Source organism: Lampetra planeri, unplaced genomic scaffold (genome assembly GCF_965212315.1).
Source record: "Lampetra planeri unplaced genomic scaffold, kcLamPlan1.2.h2 scaffold_143, whole genome shotgun sequence".
In the NCBI taxonomy this organism is placed as follows: domain Eukaryota; kingdom Metazoa; phylum Chordata; class Hyperoartia; order Petromyzontiformes; family Petromyzontidae; genus Lampetra; species Lampetra planeri.
In genome coordinates, this window is record NW_027614152.1 from 186,630 (window position 1) to 209,449 (window position 22,820).

The window sequence follows — 22,820 nt, forward strand, 5'->3', positions numbered from 1 at the left end:
CTGGACATCTGTGAAAAAGAGCTTGATGGCTCATGGGGTTCCTCCTCCAAATATGGATAAATATTCTGAAATTGATTACAAAGGATTCTGAAATTGAGGGTCACTTAAGCAGGCGATGTCTTAAAAAAATTAAGCCTAATTTGTTAAATGACGTGGCCAAGCAAGGGGCGAGAGGAGGGAATTGACGATGTGGAACTCTCATTTGCACTTCCTGGATGCGTCTTAGCATGTATGCTAAAGGTCCATCTTAACGCATATATGCTAAAGGAAATCACTTAACAAGTGGCAAAAGGTAAAAAAAAATAGATTTTTAAAAATTTCTTAAAAGTGAATTTGGCTTAAGAAAGCTCACATGTTACGAAAGATGGAGTTAAACTTTGGGTGTTGATCTCGAAGTCCCCAAAGGACCTCTAAGAATTGCCTGGGATTCGCCCGGCTCTTCCCCAACGTGAGCTCTATCACGTGCCTTGCCGCCACGTCCCGTCCGTGTTTGTTCTCCATTGCTCTCAGGTCCTGCAAAGCATAACGTCGTCGCTGCATTAGTATACAAACATAAACATCATTCTAAAGCCTCCGCTGTGAAAACCAAAGCCAACACAATACCTGTGCGATGGTTGTGCTGAAGTAGTTTATTTTTTCCAGGCAGGTAAGCAGGGGTTCCAGGTCATCCTTTATAGCTTCGGATATGTGTTCCTTGTTGAAGCGAATATGTCCGTATAACCCTTTGTCCTTGTACTGATCCAAAAACAAAGGGGCCTTGGTCAAGAGCTTCTTGAGGAACCCTGAAAGACAGTGAGTAGTGGCGATTGAGGATTATTGAGAAGAAACGAAAAGTACGATTGATGCACGTGATGGCGCACACCTCGAGTCCAGCACTTGTGATTGGACCGATCTCCATCTCTTTCATCTGTATGGGATAGAGCGTTGCCCCATCTCGCACACACGTGGTATTTTTTGCTCCGGGTGCTGGAAACTATTCTTTGTTGTTTCATTTTGCTGGGAGGTATTTGTTTTGCACCTAGCGGTAAAACTACGAACTATGTAAGGAATATGGGACCTTTTTGCCAGTATCAAACTATGAAAAAAATATATTTGGTGTTTGAACATCTTAACACCTGTTTTATTGCCACAAAGGGTAAAACCTATTCTTACTTTTCCATGTACGGAATATGTTGCCGACATTTCAGTTGCTTTGTCCAATCGCTTGCATCATTGCGTAATAATAATGGATGATACATCGACGGACGAGTGTTTCCACTCGTGGTATAGGCAAATTGTGTACGAAGGATGAGTTGAATGAAACAACAAACACCTGATGACGGTTGCTTGTGTTGCGATCGAAACGTCGTGATCTTTTATAGGTGACTTTACCGAAAGAACCAAAGAGTATGGATTCCTGCAGTCACGAAAGCTTCAAATCAACAAATAATAGTTTCAAGTGAAAAACTGATCCGAATGGGGCTCATTCCCAGTTGGCAAAAAGAGTTTGCGTCTCCACCATTAACCCTTCATAATTACAGACTCCTACGAAAAGGGGGGTCGTACTTTTACGTCACACAAAGAATAATTTTAATGCGGAAGTCAACTGGGAGGGAGTCATAATGTGGATGATATCTGTGGGAAGTTTGAAGGTGTTCAACGACGTTTCAACTCACTGAGGGAGCTCAGCCACTGCTTGACGTCGGGGTACTCGTTCTTCACGATGTGCAATGCAAACAGCAGCTTATCACAGTCGTCGTTGCCCCGTCTGATAAAGAAGTCGAGCAAGATCTCGGCATGGTCCTCGTCGCTGTTTGCCGATTTTGCTTTGGATATGACGTCGCCTGGAATCAGAGACTGGTTGATGAGCTGCAGCAGAAGGTGTCGCGGGTCCTTGCCGATCCAGGCCTTCAGCTGTGGCTTAGCTTTTGTAACAGCCAACACTGCTTCCCCTGTGGCAACAGAAAATGCAGTGCACATTCAGTTCTCGACTTACGAACCCCTGTATTTATAAACACCACCCACACGAACACCACGCACACTTACGAATACTACCTGGGCTTACGAACACTACCCACATTTACAAACACGACCCACACTTATGAACACCCGCACATATTAACACCCGAACTTACGAATACACGATTCACGAACATCCGACTCACGAACACCCGCACTAGCTTCCAGGGAATATTTTTTTAAAGTGACTCGAGCAGAGAGTGAGTGTGTGTGAAACTGAGTGTGTGGGGAGCGGTAGTTTAGCGGTTAGCGCACTGTGCTACGAACCTGGCGACCAGAGTTTGATTCCCGCTCACGGCCAACACCAGTGACGATTATCTGAACTGTTTCTGGGCTTTCCCTCGGTCGATTCAGCCTCAAATTAGTAGCTAGTGCAGTGTGTAAACATCGCTACTCGGGAGACAAAGGCTGCTGGGCGTGGTGTTGGCCACACACTTCCTCGTGCGTCATGCTGGCCTTCATAGGTGCTTGCTAACAGCACTTGCTGTTAAGGCTATATGGGGATCTATCTTTGTGTTTATGTGTGCAAACGTGTGCAAACGTGTGCGTGTACACGTGTGTGTGTGTGTTAGTCCAGCGAAAACAATCCCCTACCTCTTGACTGGTGCTGAACGGCAACGCTGTGGTGGATGTGAGCAATGCCATGGAGGGAAGGTCAATTTCTAAATCGGCCCTTCACGGCGATTGTAGCCACCACAGCGTCCAAACGAGGGCTCTGAATGGGTGCAAAGGGCTGGTAAACCCTCCACCTTCAATTATTTACCACTAAACCACGTGGAAATTTTAGAACAAAACTTGTGCCGGAGGCCCTGGGGGGATAGGTGTCTATGACGTCTCCTGGCCAAACTACATTTGGCGGAGCCAGGAGACTGAATCCTTAACCTCGGGGTTCCTCCAGAAACAGCAAAAAGCCACTGCGGGTGGCCACATGGAATGTTCGAACGCTCACTGCGGAGGAGAGGCTGTCACTCCTCTGTCTGCCACAACAGAGGTGTAGGGAATTCCAAGAAGACCTACATCTCTGCTTTATTGACCTGGTCAAGGCCTATGATAGCATCAGTAGGCCTGGGCTCTGGGTTGTTCTCTGAGTTATTTTTTGTGCCTTCGGAGTCCTGACTCTCTGCTCACAATCATTAAGGACCTTCGTGATGGTGGGCAGGCCCGGGTAAAATTACTTGGCTGGGAGTAGGAACCATTCCCTGTTCACTTTAGGGTGCAAAAGGGATGTCTTCTTTCTCCCATATTATTTAACATTTATATCGATCACGTAGTTCGTGAAGCCTTCGATGGCTGTACCGGAGGAATTTATATCTGGAACAGATACAATGGGAGGCTGATCGATGCCTGAGTGCGGTCAAGGGATTCCTATTGGTCAACCATGTTATGTATGCTTATGATCTGGTGATTGCTGCTCAATCAGAGGAGGAGTTGGAGGCACTGCTGCTGAACCTTCCACTAATAGGTAGGGCCTTACCATCAGCCCCACGAAAACTAAGCACCTGCCTGGGTATTTTGTGCCATCAGACACTCCACCCCACAACTCCCAATTGGGGATGGGGCAGTTGTGGAGGGTAGAGAGTTTTCCATACCTGGGCAGTGTGCTCATGACTGGTTATGGTTTGATAGCAGAGATCTCACTCCGAATCAGTCGAGTGGAATTATCTTTTGATTGGCTGCGCGACAATGTGTGGAAGCTACCTGGTCTGTCGCTCCACTCGAAGCTTGAGATCTTCTTGGCCACGGTCATGCCCTCCTCTATGCTTGCGAAACGTGGACCCCCCTAATGGAACATCTTCCCTGGTTAGAAACATTTAGACTGGCCTACAATCCATCCTGGGTTCAACCAGGCTGGATTACGTGAGGAGCTCACAAATCCTTGAAAGATGTGGACAAAGTCCCATCAGTGAGCTCCTCTGGCAGGCAAGGCTGCGTTGGCTGGGTCATGTATCCCTCATGCCCAGAAACCGCATCCCTAAACAGCTTTTGTTCGGCTGGATAGAGGGGGTTAATCGGGTGCAGCACTGGCTAGAGAAGAGATGGAGTGATATGGTACAAGAGGATGTGGAGCTGAGTGGACTTGCCAATGACTGGTACCAGCGGTGTCAAGATCAGCCTCTGTGGAGGAGGCTCGTGAAGGACGCTACTGGGCAGATGGAGGCAGTCGCCCTCCAGCAACAACGGAGGGCAGAGGAGTGACGCTCACAACATTGAGCGGAGTGCCGGGTGGCTAAAACACAGCAAGTTGGAACAGTAGGGGGCACAGGTGGTGCATCGGCCAATCGTCTCAGTCAGTCGACCCATGGCACCTGCTGGGTCTGTCCCGTGACCTCCTGCTAGCGGGCGTTCAACACTTCACGTGGCCTTAACATGCACCTAGCCTGGCAGATCATGTTCGTAATTCAGAGGACTGCCTGTAATTATACTTTTAAAAAAATTTAAATAAACATTCAATTATTGAATTTGAGCACCGTGTATTTTAATTGACGATTCGAAGCAACTTGACATGATGTTTATCGTAGTGAAGAGTTAAAGGACCACGCATACCCTTTTTGTTGAACATATTCCACAGCTGCAGGTAGTTTCTTCTGACGGCGTAGAGAGCGTTCCAGAGCCTGAAGTACTCCTTCCCTCCCCGGTTGAGGAAGTGGTGAAGTAGAAACTCCACGCAGTCCTCTCCACCCTTGCTTTTGGCCGTGCTGTAAACTTCCTGTGTTATCGTGCGGTTGTTGATCAGATGCTCCAGGAGAGGGGTCGTGTTATCACCGACCCACTTCTTTAGGTCCTCTGAGTATTCCTGCATTACCTGCCTTACCATGTCATCAGCAATTTCACCATCCGCCTGTGGATGACGAACATGGAAGTCTCACGGAAACGCCTCCAGCAGTTCTAAAATCTGAGGTTGCCTACTCGACGTGGCTGAATAAATGTATGTTTAACACGTAGGCTTTCGCGACCAATATCCATAATACAGGTTTTTGGGTTAGATCGCGCAAATATATAAATGTGTCGTTAAACCCGCCCCCACCCCACCGCAAGTTTCTAAATGTGGAGGGAAAAACTGAAGAACCCGGATAAAAGTCCACACGACCATGGGCTGAGAGGCACGCAAACTCCAAAGATACAACAGGCGTCAGGATTGAATCTACGACCTCCTGTATTCCAAGCGAGGTAGTTAACATCTCACCACATGGAGACAGAGATGCACAGACTTCAAATATACAGCAGCAGGCATCGTCAGGGTCAAGATCGAACCAACTACCTTCTGTATACCAGGCGAGGTAGTAAACATCTTGCCACGTGGAGCGAGAGAGAGAGATGCAGTCATTGTCAGGGTCAGGATCGAACCCACGCCTCTCCCTATGACCATCATGTTACACTAAATCGCAATTATTTGTGCATACAATTCGTGTTTTCCCACAGTGATGTGACAATACACCGCCGAGGGTTGGAGAAACGAGAACGTGGCTGCAAGTCGCAAGACACGCGTGTGATTGGCAAGCGTACGCATTGTATCACTTACTGTAAGCTCGCTGGAGCCACCATGCACGTCACTGGAGCACTCCGAACCGATGTCAACGTTGCTCGCCGTTTCCTGGGTCCCATTCTTTACGACTACGACGAGCGGTGCCACCTCTTCGTACCCGGCGCCTGTGAACGCATCGCAGGGAGCATTACAGAGATGCAATGGCAATGGCAAGAACTGCGCTTTTGCTGTCGCGTGTCGCTTTCAGATGCGCTGCTTCTGCGGCCGTCTGGAACGCTTCCTTCCGATATTAGGAAGCCACTGGGAGCGATGCACTTTAAATCATCGTCCAGATTGACAAAACTCATTTCTTTAAAACTGCCTTTTGTGTATAGTTTGTTGTCCGTTCCCTCGCACCTCTGATTAGCCACAATATGGTGCAAAAATAAGTCCTACACACATACATGTGAAGCTTTAAGAGATAATATGACTATCACATATAAAAAAAAAGAATTCTGTTGAGCTTCTTTTGTCCCACCGTACATAGCGCACTGTAGCTAATCGGAGGTGCGAATAGAAAAAATGTATTTTTTACCGCGCACCGGTATACAGCTGATCTGCTCCATCAGACTCACGAGAGAGCTTCTGTCTCCGTCTATAAACGATGAGGATGGCAGTTGTAGCGATCAGCGAGAGTGCAGCGATGCATCCCAACACGATGGTTGCTGGTAATGAAAAACAAAAAACAAGGGAAAAACAAAACATCAAATCAGTTCCGCCGATCTATGGATAAAAAAAAGCTTGCTGAAGACAGTCAATGTGAGCATTCGAAAACGGCCCGTGATGTGCAGGGCAGATCTCGACGAAAGCAGGTGTTACGTTTCTCAGAAAATTCCTCCCAAAAAATGCATTCCGACGCAATAATCGACCTCACGGTCCATAAACGGTCACGCTTCTCTCATCTTGGTTCAACTCATTTCGACAAGATTTCCGTCGCCTGCTATTGGACTATGTTGAGTCGCTCTCTCCCTTTTTCTTGGGTGTGCGTGTGTGTTAGGGGAGCGGTAGTCTAGTAGCGGTTAGCGCTACGCTGCGCTACGGACCTGGCGACCCGGGTTCGATTCCCACTCACGGCCAACACCAGTGTTAGCGATTATCTGAACCGGTCCTGGGCCTCCCCTAGGTTGACTCAGCCTTAAAATAGTACCTGGTGTCGTGTGGGAAGGTTCCAGAAGGAAAGTAAACGACGTTGGAGTCTGTCGGAAGAATCTACAAGGGGAAAGTGCTGGAAGTTACCGGGGCGTGGCCGAGCGGGTGTATAAGGGGGAGCGAGGCCCTCGAACGGGGCGCTGGCTCGGGGACTGAAGGATGACTGCAGGCGGACGACATCGGTGCCGACTGTCTGAGATCTACACGGTCTAAACCATCAAGAAAGACTGTCTGAGATCTATATGGTGGAAACCATGATAATAGACTGTGTCAGTTTTACATGGTGGAAACCATCTAGAAGGACTTTCCGAGATCTACATGGTGGAAACCATCAAGAAAGACTGTCTGAGATCTACATGGTGGAAACCATTAAGAAGGGCTGTTCGAGATTAATCTAGTGGAAACTACCGTGGCTGCAGATAGTCATAGCTTTGTGAAACTTATTAGTCGTACTCTCGCCTAGTAATGCGTTATTGAGAAATAAATAATCTAGGAAATGGAATTTGTGTGTGTTGGGTGTATGTTGTGTAGGTGGTGCATCCGCCAGTCATCTCAGTCAGGCGACCTGTGGCTCCTGTTGGGTCTGCCCCGTGACCTGCCAGCGGGCGTTCGACACTTCACGTGGTGTCCTTAACGTGCACATAGCCTGGCATATGTGTAATGCTCAACTTTACGCAGACAACTTCTTCTTTTTCCGTCGTCACTTTTTATTACAAAACTTCACATTCCACAACCTAGACTTCAGCGCGTTCTCTGCTCGCTCGCCGCGCTCCGCTGGCCTCGCTCGCTCCGTTCCCTTCCTCTCTCTCTCCGTCTCTCTTTCCCCGACTCCCTCTGTGCTTCGCCTGTCTCCGCTTCGACTGTCTTCCTCTCTCTCGGCTTCTCCGTCTCACTCCGACTGTCTCTCTCTCTCGTATCTTCTCTGTTCCTGTTCCACTACTGGCCTCTCATATCTTCTTCTTCTCCGTCTCTGCTGCTAACCTATTCTTCTTCTCCCCGACTGTCTCCGTCCAGCTCCCAGCAACAACTCACCATCTCTCTCTCGCACTCCAGTATTTATCCCCGTCCTCATTAATTACCGACGCCCCGCGCCCGCGGCCCCCGCCGCCACCTACGTACGTGCTCAACGAGTGGATGGTTAGATGCATGCGGCAACGTGTCCCCTTCACACCTTCCAACCGATGCAGCCCCCTCACGGCATGACTTATCGACGCGGGGATTACAAGAATCTTAGCAGCGTCGAATCACGTGTAGACGGAAAACATCACCTCCCCACGTGTTGCCGACAGCAGACCTCCCGAGGCGCAACCGCGTACAGCCGAACGATGCGATTGATAAAAGCCGCGTCGGGCAAAGGATTTATCCGGTGCATTGAAACAGCCCCTTTTTTAAATGGTTGACAAACCGCTCGTTGCATTCATTGTAGCGAAGAAGAGCGGCGGAGGTGTTATCGTGATGCTCTCGATGATGCTGGGAGTAGACGATGTATGCATTGCAGATGGCCTACATTCGGTCGTCATGGTAAACGGAGCTGTGGTGTGCGTTGCAGTAAGCCCATGTTTTGTGGTTGTTACCGTCTTTGTTCATTATTATGAAAGAGTTTAATCATTACCAGAACATCCTGAGTATGACCACCTTTGACGTCACACGTTTAGTCAGGTGCCGAATAAGGGAATAGGCGACAGTTTGTGTGTTGAACTTCTTTCGCACCGTACGTAGCCAACCGTGCTAATCTGAGTGTGCTGGGGGGGGGGGGGGACACAACAAACACGAATCATAAGAAGCAATTCTACAGACGACGATAATAGTGGTGTTGACCGCGTGGTAAGTTACCTTGGCTGGGCCCTTCACGAACACAGAGCTCCGAGCCAGGGTCTCTCTTGAACCCCTCCTTGCACTGGCACATGGTGTCCTGGGCCAAGGAGCAGGCGGAAGCCACCTCCTCATCTGCAAATGGGAAATCGAGAGTTCATCGGTCTCACACACATGGATAACTTGACCTGTCTTCTTGGTTCTTTCGGTAAAGTCACGTAGAAGGGAAGTAATAAAATAATAAAAATAAAATATAATAAAATAATTCTCACGACGTTTCGGCCACAACGCAAGCAGCCGTGCTCAGGTGAAGAATGAAACACCACCAAGCTTGGAGCGTATATTTAAGCTGGGTTGGAGGGGGGAAGGTGGGAAGAAGAGCGCCTAGACAAAATAATTTGCATATCAAGAGGAATTTAGCATATGGAAAATGCGTAGGAGGTGGGCGGGGGGGTTTCAAATTAATACTATGCCCGTGCATTATGCAGGATTAGCAGCATCAAAGGGAGGGGGAAGGGGGGGTAGCATTAACAAAGGAAAGGAATGTTAATAGTATGTAGCTGCAGTTGCTAAACAACCACATAAGAAACTAAAGTATAAACTACATAAACAACTAAAGTATAAACTACATAGCATCATCAGTATACTTACTATACTCTACAATAAGCTGAGTTACTAACAGTAAGTAATACATTACAATTCTATGTCGTAAAAATTATATAATATGCTTCCATCTAAACTTTATTCTCTTACATCACACGAGTCTACACCGTACTATATACTGTCATAGACAAACCCAACATTAAATTATATACTGTATTGCTATATACCTAATACATTTTAATATAACACTATGTATTATTCTACCCACCCTAATGTGTATCACACTGTATATTCATAATCAACGTTTTTGGGTTTAGATCGCGTTATTTATAAATGTGTCGTAACCCTCCACCACCCGACACGGCCAATCAGTAAAAAAGTGTCACGTTGACAAACGACAATTAGTTCACTGCTTTAGCCCACCGGTGTGTTGAAGCGTGAAACCACAACATTTACAATTTGAGTAGTACGACGTTTCGCTGGTAATTGCATCCAGCATCATCGGGCAATTCGCCAGAATGGTGAGGCTCTGCTGTCTCCCGTTCTTATATAGAGCAGCAGCAGGGTGACGTCATCATTAACTCATTAATTCGTCAGGTGCAAAGATTTGAGGGGGGGTATTGTAATTATATACTGATAGCCAGATGGCTTGCAGAGAACCTCTGTCTTGGAGAAGTCAATGTCATGTGAGCCCACTGAGTTGTAACAGTGGTCTGCCACGGCTGAGGTGTTTGTCCTACCGTGTTTCAGGTCTGCTTTATGTTCACGGATGCGGTTTATAGCAATACAGTATATAATTTAATGTTGGGTTTGTCTATGGCAGTATATAGTACGGTGTAGACTCGTGTGATGTAAGAGAACAAAGTTTAGATGGAAGCATATATAATTTTTACGACGTAGAATTGTAATGTATTACTTACTGTTAGTAACTCAGCTTATTGTAGAGTATAGTAAGTATACTGATGATGCTATGTAGTTTATACTTTAGTTGTTTATGTAGTTTATACTTTAGTTTCTTATGTGGTTGTTTAGCAACTGCAGCTACATACTATTAACATTTCTTTCCTTTGTTAATGCTACCCCCCTTCCCCCTCCCTTTGATGCTGCTAATCCTGCATAATGCACGGGCATAATATTAATTTGAAACCCCCCCGCCCACCTCCTACGCATTTTCCATATGCTAAATTCCTCTTGATATGCAAATTATTTTGTCTAGGCGCTCTTCTTCCCACCTTCCCCCCTCCAACCCAGCTTAAATATACGCTCCAAGCTTGGTGGTGTTTCATTCTTCACCTGAGCACGGCTGCTTGCGTTGTGGCCGAAACGTCGTGAGAATTATTTTATTATGTTTTATTTTTATTATTTTATTACTTCCCTTCTACGTGACTTTACCGAAAGAACCAAGAAGATGAATCCCTGCAGTCACGAAAGCTTTAAATCGAAATTTAACTTGACCTGGTTTTGACAATGCTCGTGATTTGTTTTTGCTACGATAGCAATGTCACCTCTCAAAGCCTCAACCTCTACATCGCCCATTCCCTTCCTCGTCAGTCCCCTCGCCCCTCCACTCCTCCCCATCCTCCCTTCCCTTTAGCCCCTCTCGTGACCCCCCTTATTTTTTTTTTCACTCTTTTTTTTCTCTTATTCAATCTTTTTTCTTTCCATTTTATTTTTATTTTTCTCGTTTTTCTCTTTCCTCGTTTTTTCTTTCCTTCTCTTTTTTGTTGCGTCGTGTTTCGTGCGTAGCGTCAGGCGACGCCAGAATGGCACCGCATCCTCCAATGTGATTGCGACGGCGGTGCGAGTCGTTCCTGTTACCTGGTCCGCAAGCCCCACACGGCATGCACGTCTTCTCCTGGTGATCTCGGTTGCTGAATGTGCTCTCAGGGCATAGATCACACAAAGGGTCCATGCCATCGACGATGCAGTCGACAATCTTGAATGTCCCTATGAAGAGAAACATGGCAGTGTGCTTCGTGAACTTTTCAACATTTTATATGGACAAACTACGTAGCTCTTTGTCAATCTACTTCTGGATATATTTCCAGATGCCCAGTCGGTCATGGGGATTATGTCACCATACTGTGGGGAGCGGTAGTTTAGCGGCGCTATGAACCCGGTGGCGCGAGTTCGATCCCCGCTCACTGTCGACACTAGCGACGATTATCTGAACCGACTCAACCTCAAATGAGTACCTGGTGCGGTGTGTAGTAAACATCGCCACTAGGGAGACAAAGGCGGCATGGTGCTGGCAACCCACCCCCTCGTGTGGCGTGCCGGCCTTCATATGTGCTACTCGCTAACAGCACTTGCCCCAACAGTCTGTTCAGGCTATAGGGAGGATTTTTGTCTTTGTGACCGTTCTTTACCAGGCTGCTCAGTGCGGGTTGGTGAATGGGTAGTGGGCCTTGGTAAAATAAAAAAATGGTTTAGTTTCAGTATGGGTGTCTATGAGTATGAGTCTCTGTGGGTCTCTATGAGTGTCGGTCTCTGTGGGTCTCTGTGAGTGTGGGTCTCTGTGGGTCTCTATGAGTGTGGGTCTCTGTGGATCTCTATGAGTGTGGGTCTCTGAGTGTGGGTCTCTGTGGATCTCTATGAGTGTGGGTCTCTGTGGGTCTCTACGAGTGTGGGTCTCTATGAGTGTGGGTCTCTATGAGTGTGAGTCTTTATGGGTATCTATGAGTTTGTAGAATCACGTGTTTAGAGTATTTGGCTGCTATAATGTTCACGCGATAGACCACTTCGCCTCGATATCATTTGTGATGGCCACATCGCTTCTGACAAAAGGGTCGCATAACTCAGTAGGGGGCTTTACCTGGTACAATAAACACAAATAGTTTCGTTTTGGTTGTGTTTCCTTACCTGGGCGGCAGAGTCTGCAGCAGAAGCCCTGGTCTGTTTTGTAGAAGCCGCGATCGCAATCTCTGTCGGCCAGAATGGCAGCGGCAGAGACCATCTACACAGAGAGGGTGCAGGGGACAAATCGGCGAGTTTGGGGGTAAATCGAAACTCTCGTCATCATCCTCGCAGCTAGGCCTCGGCAAGGTAAGGTAAAAGGTAAAAACAACGAGCCTACCTTTACCCTACCTTTTACCTCACCACAATACAATCACTCTACCCTTACCTTTTAATCTTTAGCAAGGTAAGGTAAACGGTAAAAGGTAAGAACAACGAGCCTACCTTTACCCTACCTTTTACCTTACCACAATACAATCACTGTACCCTTACCTTTTACCCTTTAGCAAGGTAAGGTAAACGGTAAAATGTCAAAAGTAACGAGCCTACCTTTACCCTACCTTTTACCCTTACCCCATACACATTACCCGATTACAGGGTAATTACTGGGGTACTACACATGAAAAAGGTTTATAACAGGTAAATGCTAGATAGAGCGCTTTATTAATATAGAATATTCTCGATGATTCCAATTTTAAATGGAGGCCACAGACTGCGCCATGGAGCTTTTAGCGAGCGGTTAGCAATGTATTTACCGGGTAATTCTTCACGCTACCATTACCCTACCCTTTACTTTACCCATTGGCATGGTCGACACCTTTACCCTTTACCCAGTAAAAAGGGTAAATGACCTTACCTTGCCGAGGCCTACTCACAGCGGCGGTGGCTTCGCCGTCGAACAAAAGCGGTGCTTTCACATGCGCTTCTGCGGCCGTCTGGAACGTTCTTTCCTTCCGATAACTATTAGGTAGGCACTGGAGCTATGGTGTACTTTTTGCATCATCGAGATCGACAAACTCTTTTCTTTAGAACTGCTTTTTGCGTTCAGGTTTGTTGTCCTGTGGTTAAACGATCCAAACTAAACGCATTAACGACTACAAACTACTTTTATTTTACCAGGTAAGGCCCCACTGAGCAACGTAGCTCTTTTTCAGAAGCGACCTGGCCACCACAAATGATAGCTCAACGAAGTGGCTTACCACGTGGATATGTATCGCAGCCAAATGCTCTACAAAACGCACGTTTGTCAATGTGGAGGGAACAACGGGAGGATAATCCACGCGACCATCACGGGGAGAGAGACACGCAAACACCAAATATACAACAGGTGTCAGGGTCGGTATCGAACCTATAGCCTCCTGTATATCAGGCGAGGTAGTTAATATCTCACTATGGGGAGAGGAGAGAGAGACGCAGTCAACATCAGGGTTGGGATCGAACCCACGACCTCCTGTATTCCAGGCGAGGTAGTTAACATCCCACTACGTGGAGAGAGAGACGCAGAAATCGTCAGGATCAAACCCACGACCTCCTGTATACCAGGCGAGGTAGCTAACATCTCCGAGCCACTGCCGTACCAAATGAGCTGATTTCAATCCTCCACCTGGAGCTTGTTTTCACGCTCAGGGAGTCGATTAATGAACCCGGATTTGCGGCTTCCTCGCCTGTGCTGTGTTCCCACATTGGGTTTGCCATCTCAGGTGTGGTGGGTTCACAGTCCAGGTTCACGAGTTTGTCGCCTAGGTCTGTCTCGTCTTTGTCTTCTTCTTCCTCCGTCGTACGGATTAAGAGCAGCGGGTTCAAGACGTCAGCTTAGATGCTGCTATCCACTCATTCGTCTGCTCAGAAGCGGAGTGGGATCTCGTCCGTTCCTCCCTTAAAGGAGCGGAGACGGTGGCGGTGTTCACGATGGCAGGGCGATGGTTTGGGATTATCGTGGCCGAACTATTCGCAGGCGGCCCAATCTTTGATTACCTCAAATAATAAAAATAAGAATGTCACACGCATTGTCTTTGAAGGCGATTGGCCTACACCAGAAACAGCAGCCTGCTTTATGGCCTAGTATCACTCCCTACGCAGTGTCTCACTACCCAGTGTCTCAATACCCAGAGTGTCTCACTAGCAGCTTCTCACTACCCAGTGTCTCACTACCCAGTGTCTCACTACCCAAGGTCTCAGTGTCTCACTACCCAGTGTCTCATTACCAGTGTCTCACTACTCAGTGTCTCACTACCGAGTGTCTCTCTAGCAGTGTCTATCTAGCAGTGTCTCACCACCCAGTGGCTCTCTACCCAGTGTCTCACTACCCAGTGTCTCACTAGCAGTGTCTCACTACCCAGTTTCTCACTACCCAGTGTCTCACCACCCAGTGTCTCACCACCCAGTGTCTCACTACCCAGTGTCTCACCACCCAGTGTCTCACTACCCAGTGTCTCACTAGCAGTGTCTCACTACCCAGTGTCTCACTAGCAGTGTCTCACCACCCAGTGTCTCACCACCCAGTGTCTCACTACCTAGTGTCTCACTACCCAGTGTCTCACCACCCAGTGTCTCACTACCCAGTGTCTCACCACCCAGTGTCTCACTATCAGTGTTTCACTAGCAGTGTCTCACTACCCAGTGTCTCACCACTCAGTGTCTCACCACTCAGTGTCTCACTAGCAGTGTCTCACCACCCAGTGTCTCACTACCCAGTGTCTCACTAGCAGTGTCTCACTACCCAGTGTCTCACCACTCAGTGTCTCACTAGCAGTGTCTCACCACCCAGTGTCTCACTACCCAGTGTCTCACTAGCAGTGTCTCACCACCCAGTGTCTCACTACCCAGTGTCTCACTACGCAGTGTCTCACTACCCAGTGTCTCATTACTCAGTGTCTCACTACAAGTGTTTCACTAGCAGTGTCTCACTACCCAGTGTCTCACTGTCAGTGTCTCACTAGCAGTGTTTCACCACCCAGTGTCTCACCACCCAGTGTCTCACTACCCAGTGTCTCACTAGCAGTGTCTCACTACCCAGTGTCTCACCAGCAGTGTCTCACTACCCAGTGTCTCACTAGCAGTGTCTCACTACCCAGTGTCTCACTACCCAGTGTCTCACTACCCAGTGTCTCACTACCCAGTGTCTCACTAGCAGTGTCTCACTAGCAGTGTCTCACTAGCAGTGTTTCACCACCCAGTGTCTCCCTACCCAGTGTCTCACTACCCAGTGCCTCATTACCTAGTGTCTCACTACCCAGTGTCTCACTAGCAGTGTCTCACCACCCAGTGTCTCACCACCCAGTGTCTCACCACCCAGTGTCTCACTACCCAGTGTCTCACTACCCAGTGTCTCACTAGCAGTGTTTCACCACCCAGTGTCTCACTACGCAGTGTCTCACTACCCAGTGTCTCATTACCAGTGTCTCACTACCCCGTGTCTCACTACCCAGTGTTTCACTACCCAGTGTCTCACTAGCAGCGTCTCACTACCCAGTGTCTCACTACCCAGTGTGTCAGTGTCTCACTACCCAAGGTCTCAGTGTCTCACTAGCAGTGTCTCACTACCCAGTGTCTCACCAGCAGTGTCTCACTACCCAGTGTCTCACTACCCAGTGTCTCACCACCCAGTGTCTCATTACCAGTGTCTCACTACCCAGTGTCTCACCACCCAGTGTCTCACTACCCAGTGTCTCACTAGCAGTGTCTCACTACCCAGTGTCTCAATACCCAGTGTCTCACTACCCAGTGTCTCACTAGCAGTGTCTCACTACCCAGTGTCTCAATACCCAGTGTCTCACTAGCAGTGTCTCACTACCCAGTGTTTCACTACCCAGTGTCTCACTACCCAGTGTCTCACTAGCAGTGTCTCACTACCCAGTGTCTCATTACCAGTGTCTCATTACCCAGTGGCTCACTACCCAGTGTCTCACTAGCAGCCTCACTACCCAGTGTCTCACTACCCAGTGTCAGACAGTGGTATAAACACATAACAGGTGAGTGTCACTGGTTACAATGAACAGGTGAGTGTCACTGGTTACAATGAACAGGTGAGTGTCACTGGTTACAATGAACAGGTGAGTGTCACTGGTTACAATGAACAGGTGAGTGTCACTGGTTACAATGAACAGGTGAGTGTCACTGGTTACAATGAACAGGTGAGTGTCACTGGTTACAATGAACAGGTGAGTGTCACTGGTTACAATGAACAGGTGAGTGTCACTGGTTACAGTGAACAGGTGAGTGAGTGTGAGTTGTCCTCACCACGAGAAGGAGGATTCCCCTCCACTCAACTGATCTCTTCCACAGAATCATGTCGCGATCCTCTCGTCCTCCTGTGTCAGCAGCTCAGGTTCATCACCGATGCTTCTTCATTCGCTCACAAAGTCTCCCCCGTGTCTCTCCAATGGGATCTCGGCGATTAGCACGGTTGCCGATGTACGCGCGATAGAAGTTGGACATACGTACACCACACTATACACTACTATACACTACTATACACTACACCATACACTACACTATACACTACACTATACACTACTATTCACTACACTGCTATACACTACACTATACACGACTATACACTGCACTACTATACACTACACCAATATACACTACTATACACGACAATACACTACACTATACACTACTATACACGACAATACACTACACTATACACTACACTATACACTACACTATACACTACACTATACACTACACTATACACTACACCACTATACTCGATTGAGAACTAATGTTTGTAGAACCGCTCTTCGTTGCTGTGTTCAGTCTGTAATCCCCCCCCCCCCGGCACCTCCGATTAGCCACGGCTGGCTACGTACGGTGCCAAAGATGTTCTACATACGTACACACACATACGTGGCGTAGCTTTGTCAAGGTTAAACACACGGTCTATAGTTTGATCGCCTCTCTCAAAAAACAAAGCGAGAGAAAGAGAGGGAGACTGCCAGCTACGACTCTGTTGTTTCGACATGTACAGCAATGCACCTGAGCTGACTTCCTTGAGTAGTTTCAGGTCAAGGTGCGTGTGGGAGAGAGAGAGGGGGGGGGGGTGTTTAAAGTGCCACTACAAAAATGTATTGTCTCGAGACAAAAAGATAACACGCGAAATGGTGCAAACGCCACGTTGGTTAGGGAGATGTTGACTACCTCGCCATGGTATACAGGAGGTCGTGGGTTCTGTGAGATGTTGACTACCTCGCCTGGTCTACAGGAGGTCGTGGGTTCTGTGAGATGTTGACTACCTCGACTGCTCTACAGGAGGTCTTGGGTTCTGTGAGATGTTGACTATCTCGCCTGGTCTACAGGAGGTCGTGAGTCCTGTGAGATGTTGACTACCTCGCCTGGTATACAGGAGGTCCTGGGTCCTGTATATTTGGAGTCTGCGTCTCTCTCCGTGATGAGATGTTGACTACCTCGCCTGGTATACACGAGGTCGTGGGTCCTGCTGTATATTTGGAGTCTGTGTCTCTCTCTCCCCGTGGTGAGATGTTGACTACCTCGCCTGGTCTACAGGGGGTCGTGGGTTCTGTGAGATGTTGACTACTTCGCCTGGTCTGCAGGAGGTCGTGGGTCCTGCTGTATATTTGGAGTCTGCGTCTCTCTCCCCGTGGTGAGATGTTGACTACCTCGTCTGGTCTGCAGGAGGTCGTGGGTCCTGCTGTATATTTGGAGTCTGCGTCTCTCTCCCCGTGGTGAGATGTTGACTACCTCGTCTGGTCTGCAGGAGGTCGTGGGTCCTGCTGTATATTTGGAGTCTGCGTCTCTCTCTCCGTGGTGGTCACTGCGTCGATTATTTTGTCTCCGGTTCATCCGGTTTCCCCTCTACATTTAGAATCAACTTCAGCACGCGTTTAATCCCCAGCTTACGAACACTGATAACACAGACCTCGACTTACGAACACCTACATTCTTTGAAACCCCACGTACGAACTCCTTCACTTACGAACACACACAACTTAGTAATCCTCCACTTACGAACGCCCCCACTTACGAACACCGACACAAACATGCGGCTTCCATGAACTATTTTAATAAATATTTTTCGGACATTCACTTAAAAATGCAAACAGGACCGTGGAACTACTTTGTTCGGCGGATGGATCCTCGGCGAGATGTCATGAGTCAGCCTAGCGCTGGGCGTGTGTCTGTGTGTGTGTGCGGACTCCAGTTTAACAGCAGAGGTCTCACTCCGAATCAGTCGAGCGGCAATATCTTTTCATCGGTTGCGTAACGCTGTGTGGAAGCTACCTGGTCTGTCGCTCCACACGAAGCTTCAGGTCTTCTCGGCCACGGTCATTCCCTCCCTTCTCTACGCTTGTGAAACGTGGACCCCCCTAATGGAGCATCTTCGCCGGTTGGAAATATTTAGGCTGGCTTGCCTACGATCCATCCTGGGTTTAACCAGGCCGGATTGTGTGAGGAGCTCACAAATCCTCGAAAGATCTGGACAAAGTCCCATCGGTGAGCTCCTCCGGCAGACAAGGCTGCATTGGCTGGGTCATCTAGCCCGCATGCCCAATCACCGCATGCCTAAACAGCTTTTGTTCGGCCGGAGGACGTGGAGCTGAGTGGACTTGCAGATGACTGGTACCAGCGGTGTCAAGATCGGCCTCTGGAGGAGGCTCGTGAAGGACGCTACTGGGCAGTTGGAGGCAGTCGTCCTCCAACAACAACGGAGGGCGGAGGAGCGACGCTCACAACAACGAGCAGAGCTCCGGGTGGCTAAAGCACAGCAAGTAGAGGGCACAGGTGGTGCATCAGCCAGCATCTGTCTGTCGACCCGTGGCCCCTGTTGGGTCTGCCCCGTGACCTCCTGCCAGCGGGCGCTCGACACTTCACGTGGCCTCAACGTGCACATAGCCTGGCACAAGCGTCGTGGCGACGTCACCACCACTTAGTGGCGAATGGCGGTTGTTGTTGTTGTTGTCTGTGGGGAGTGGTGGGTGTTGTGGTTAGCGCTGCGCTACGAACCCGGCGACACGAGTTCGATTCCCGCTCACGGCCAACACCACTCAGTGACGATTCTCTGAACCGATCCTGGGCCTCCCCTAGGTCGACTCAGCCTCAACTGAGTACCTGGTGTAGCGCTGTAGTGTAGTCAACATCGCTAGCACTGGGGGAGAGACAAAGGCGGCCAGCCAGGTATGGTGGTTGTGCTGGCCACTCGGGCTGAACGATTCATCGATTTCAAATCGAAATTTGAAACAATGCGATTGGCAAATCGCTAAAAAAAGACTGAGATTTTTTGCGATTTGAAAAGTCCCATTACTCGTTGGAATTGTATTTTTTTATTATTATAACTTAACTCAACAATTGTTCAATGTTTCATTGTTCTATTTCAATTAACACATTTTAATAAATACACGTTGGAAGCAATTCATGTCCTTTAAGTTCTCATCCTTGTGTTGAGGGTTTCCCAGGACGCACTCGGGAGACGGAGGTAAGGGGACATGACGTCATCGAGCCGCCCAGCGCGCGTGACGTCGCATTCCATGACGTCATTGCACTGGACGGCACACACGACGTCACGTCCCCATGTTACTCCTCTACACTTGCATTAGAATATGTGGAGCACCACATCATGAGGGACCTCCTTTGCCACTAGCGAAATATGAGAAGAGGTTTTTTTCCCCCTTTTATCTGCCAACAAAACAGCCGCGTTGAGTTGTTAAAACACCAAACTGAAACCTTTTACGAGGAATCGTGTCTGCATTGACCACAATGCTTGTGGGTCAGAATGCAAGCGTGTGTTGCGCCCGAAACGTCGTGATTTATTTTATACCTACGTATAGTTTAGTAGTGTAGTGTATAGTGTAACAGTGAAGTGTATAGTGTAGTAGTGAAGTGTATAGCCTAGTGTATAGTAGTGTTGTGTATATTGTAGTGTATAGTGTAGTCGTGTAGTATAGTAGTATAGTGTAGTAGTATAATGTCGTGTATAGTATAATAGTGTAGTGTATAGTGTAGTGTGTTGCGCCCGAAACGTGATTTCTTTTATACCTACGTATAGTTTAGTAGTGTAGTGTATAGTGTAATAGTGAAGTGTATAGTGTAGTAGTGTAGTGTATAGTGTAGTAGTGTAGAAGTGTAGTGTATAGTGTAGTGTATAGTAGTGTAGTGTATAGTGTAGTGTAGTAGTGAAGTGTATAGTGTAGTGTATAGTGTAATAGTGTAGTGTATAGTGTAGTGTATAGTAGTGTAGTGTAAAGTGTAGTGTATAGTGTAGTAGTGTAGTGTATAGTGTAATAGTGTAGTGTATAGTGTAGTAGTGTAGTGTATAGTGTAGTGTATAGTGTAATAGTGTAGTGTATAGTGTAATAGTGTAGTGTGTTGCGCCCGAAACGTCGTGATTTATTTTATCTTCTACCTACATGACTTTCCTGAAAGAACCAACGAGTATGGATCCCTGCAGTCACGAAAGCTTCCAATCAAGATCATCACAACTTCATGCTGGCAAAGGGGGTCTCGTGACGTCGCTGCGAATGGATGTTAACGACGAAGAGGAGGTTGAGGAGGTGGTGGCCATGACGATGTTAGCGTCCCGGCCTCAGCGGGCGGTAAACGTAGAAAGCCAAGGCCACCATCGTCACCAGCAGGGAGATGAGGACCCCCAGGGTGATGCCTGGGGGGGCAGAGGTGCGGTCAGCATGGTTCAATGTAGGTACGACACCATACACTACACTATATACTACACTACACTATATACTACACTATACACTACACTATACACTACACTACTACACTATACTACTACAGTATACACTATACTACTACACTGTACACTACACTACTACAGACTACACTGTACACTACACTATATACTACTATAGACTACACTATACACTACACTACTACTCTACTACACACTACACTATACACTACACTACTATACACTACTACACTACACTACTACACACTACTACACTACACTACTACACACTACACTATACACTACACTACTACACACTACACTACTACACTATACTACTATACTACACACTACACTACTACACACTATATGACACACTACACTACTACACACTACACTATACTACACACTACACTACTATACACTACACTATACACTACACTACTACACTACACTATACTACACACTACACTATACACTACTACACACTACACTATACTACACACTACACTATTATACTACACACTACACTATTATACTACACACTACACTATACACTACACTACTATACTACACACTACACTACTACACACTACACTATACTACACACTACACTATACTACACACTACACTATACACTACTACACACTACACTATACACTACTACACACTACACTATACTACACACTACACTATACACTACACTACTATACTACACACTACTATACTACACACTACACTACACGATACACTACTACACTACACTATACACTACACTATACACTACACTACACACTACACTATACACTACACTACACACTACGCTATACACTACACACTACACTACTAGGTAAGTGGACTCACCCAGATTCTGCTGGCCCAGGTCCCCCATGGCCTGTGGAGGTGACGGGTTGGGGTTCAACTCCCGGCCACGCGGCTGCTTCTCGACAGACGTAAAAGGTGGAAATTAAAAAATAAAATTGTTTGCAAAGGCACGGGTCGAATGAACTATATCTAATTATACTCTTAATTCTTTCGGTAAAGTCACGTAGGTAAAAAATGAAATTAAAAAAAATAAAACAATAAAAATCACACGTCGGCCATTACAGACATCATTGAATGAATACAAATAAAACAATATTTTATTGTTTTATTTTTATTAATTTTAATTTCATTTTTTACCCACACGGTGACTTTACCGAAAGAACTTAGAGTATGAATCCTTGCAGTCACGAAAGCTTCAAATCTAGAATATATCTAATTACAAATACTTAGATATAGTTCCGGTTATTTGTGCCTAACACTGTAAACGCTGGGTAGGCCTACGTAGACTTTAACACAAGAATTGTGAGCTCCCCTCAAACGACGCTTTAACATTGAATTCGCTCATCCCGTTCCTTAAGCACGATCACGATCGATCGATTTACACCAAATGTGATCGATACACACGCAGAGAAACGTTCATTTACGTTAATTTAAACAAATCTTGGCATATTATTGGGTCTTTCGGTAAAGTCGCGTAGATAGGTTCAAAGAAAACAATTTAAAAATAACAAAAACCGACGACGTTTTGATCGATTACGTTGCGATCGAAACGTCATTTTTTTATTTTATTTGAACCTATTTAAGTGATTTTACCGAAAGACTCAAGAATATGAATTCATGCAGTCACTAAATCTTTAAGTCTAGATTGAAATCGTTACATTTTAAGCCTCTTTTCCGCAACATTGTAAACGTTCACGAACCCTTGCATCGTGATGCACAATCACGTCAGGCTGTCAATGATTACTTACGCGATCACAAACCCCCTCCTCTGTTATTTATAATTATAAACTTAGACTCTTTAAACGGTTTAACGCCGCTCATAAGATCCTAACGCAAATCGCCGGTTGCTATGACGGCGCCTTCACCGCGCAGAATTATAAATAAAAACGCAAACGGCGCGTCGCTCACCTGTCAAAGACGCCTTCCGTGTGAGTCGTCGCCTTACTTGCTACGCTAAAAGTCGTTATTTTTGTTAATTTAGACGATTACAGCGACGTTTGTGGGGTGGGGGAGGGTTATTTCTAGGCTAGCCGCAGGCTGTCGCCTTCGTTGCTAAGGGCCGTGAAAGTTAAAAAAAATGTCAACCCGGAACCTTTTTTCTTTCAATATAAAAAAATCAATAACTTAATTTAAATTGACAATTATTGGCAATAATTATATTCAAATATAACACGCACATGAATTGCACGCTGTTATTATTCAATTATTATTATTGAATAATTAAACCCTCACCACACCCGAATCTACCCGTTTTCATAAATTGTTTCCCACGGACGAAATGAAAGCGACGCACACACCGTGTGAATC

General features: G+C 47.0%; 1 protein-coding gene and 3 long non-coding RNA genes across 4 annotated transcripts; all 4 read right to left on the reverse strand.

Annotated features, from left to right (window-relative positions):
• Positions 1-329: 329 nt before the first annotated feature.
• LOC144739327 (uncharacterized) lies at positions 330-5,531 on the reverse strand. The gene is made up of 4 exons (XM_078622289.1): positions 4,543-5,531; positions 1,656-1,931; positions 604-782; positions 330-513 (listed from the first exon to the last, which is right to left on the reverse strand). Exons 1-4 carry the CDS (start codon positions 4,811-4,813, stop codon positions 349-351), a joined length of 891 nt encoding a protein of 296 aa, XP_078478415.1. The 5' UTR covers positions 4,814-5,531; the 3' UTR covers positions 330-348.
• An 86-nt stretch (positions 5,532-5,617) lies between these two features.
• Positions 5,618-10,610, reverse strand: LOC144739325 (uncharacterized). Its single transcript, XR_013589409.1, has 4 exons — positions 10,541-10,610; positions 8,504-8,670; positions 6,097-6,186; positions 5,618-5,646 (listed from the first exon to the last, which is right to left on the reverse strand). It is a non-coding gene; the product is annotated as an uncharacterized LOC144739325 (long non-coding RNA).
• Positions 10,611-10,884: 274 nt separating this feature from the next.
• On the reverse strand, positions 10,885-16,810 carry LOC144739315 (uncharacterized). Its single transcript, XR_013589406.1, has 3 exons — positions 16,061-16,810; positions 11,948-12,041; positions 10,885-11,032 (listed from the first exon to the last, which is right to left on the reverse strand). It is a non-coding gene; the product is annotated as an uncharacterized LOC144739315 (long non-coding RNA).
• Positions 16,811-19,073: 2,263 nt separating this feature from the next.
• Positions 19,074-22,720, reverse strand: LOC144739317 (uncharacterized). Its single transcript, XR_013589408.1, has 3 exons — positions 22,422-22,720; positions 21,333-21,408; positions 19,074-20,441 (listed from the first exon to the last, which is right to left on the reverse strand). It is a non-coding gene; the product is annotated as an uncharacterized LOC144739317 (long non-coding RNA).
• Between the last annotated feature and the right edge of the window lie 100 nt (positions 22,721-22,820).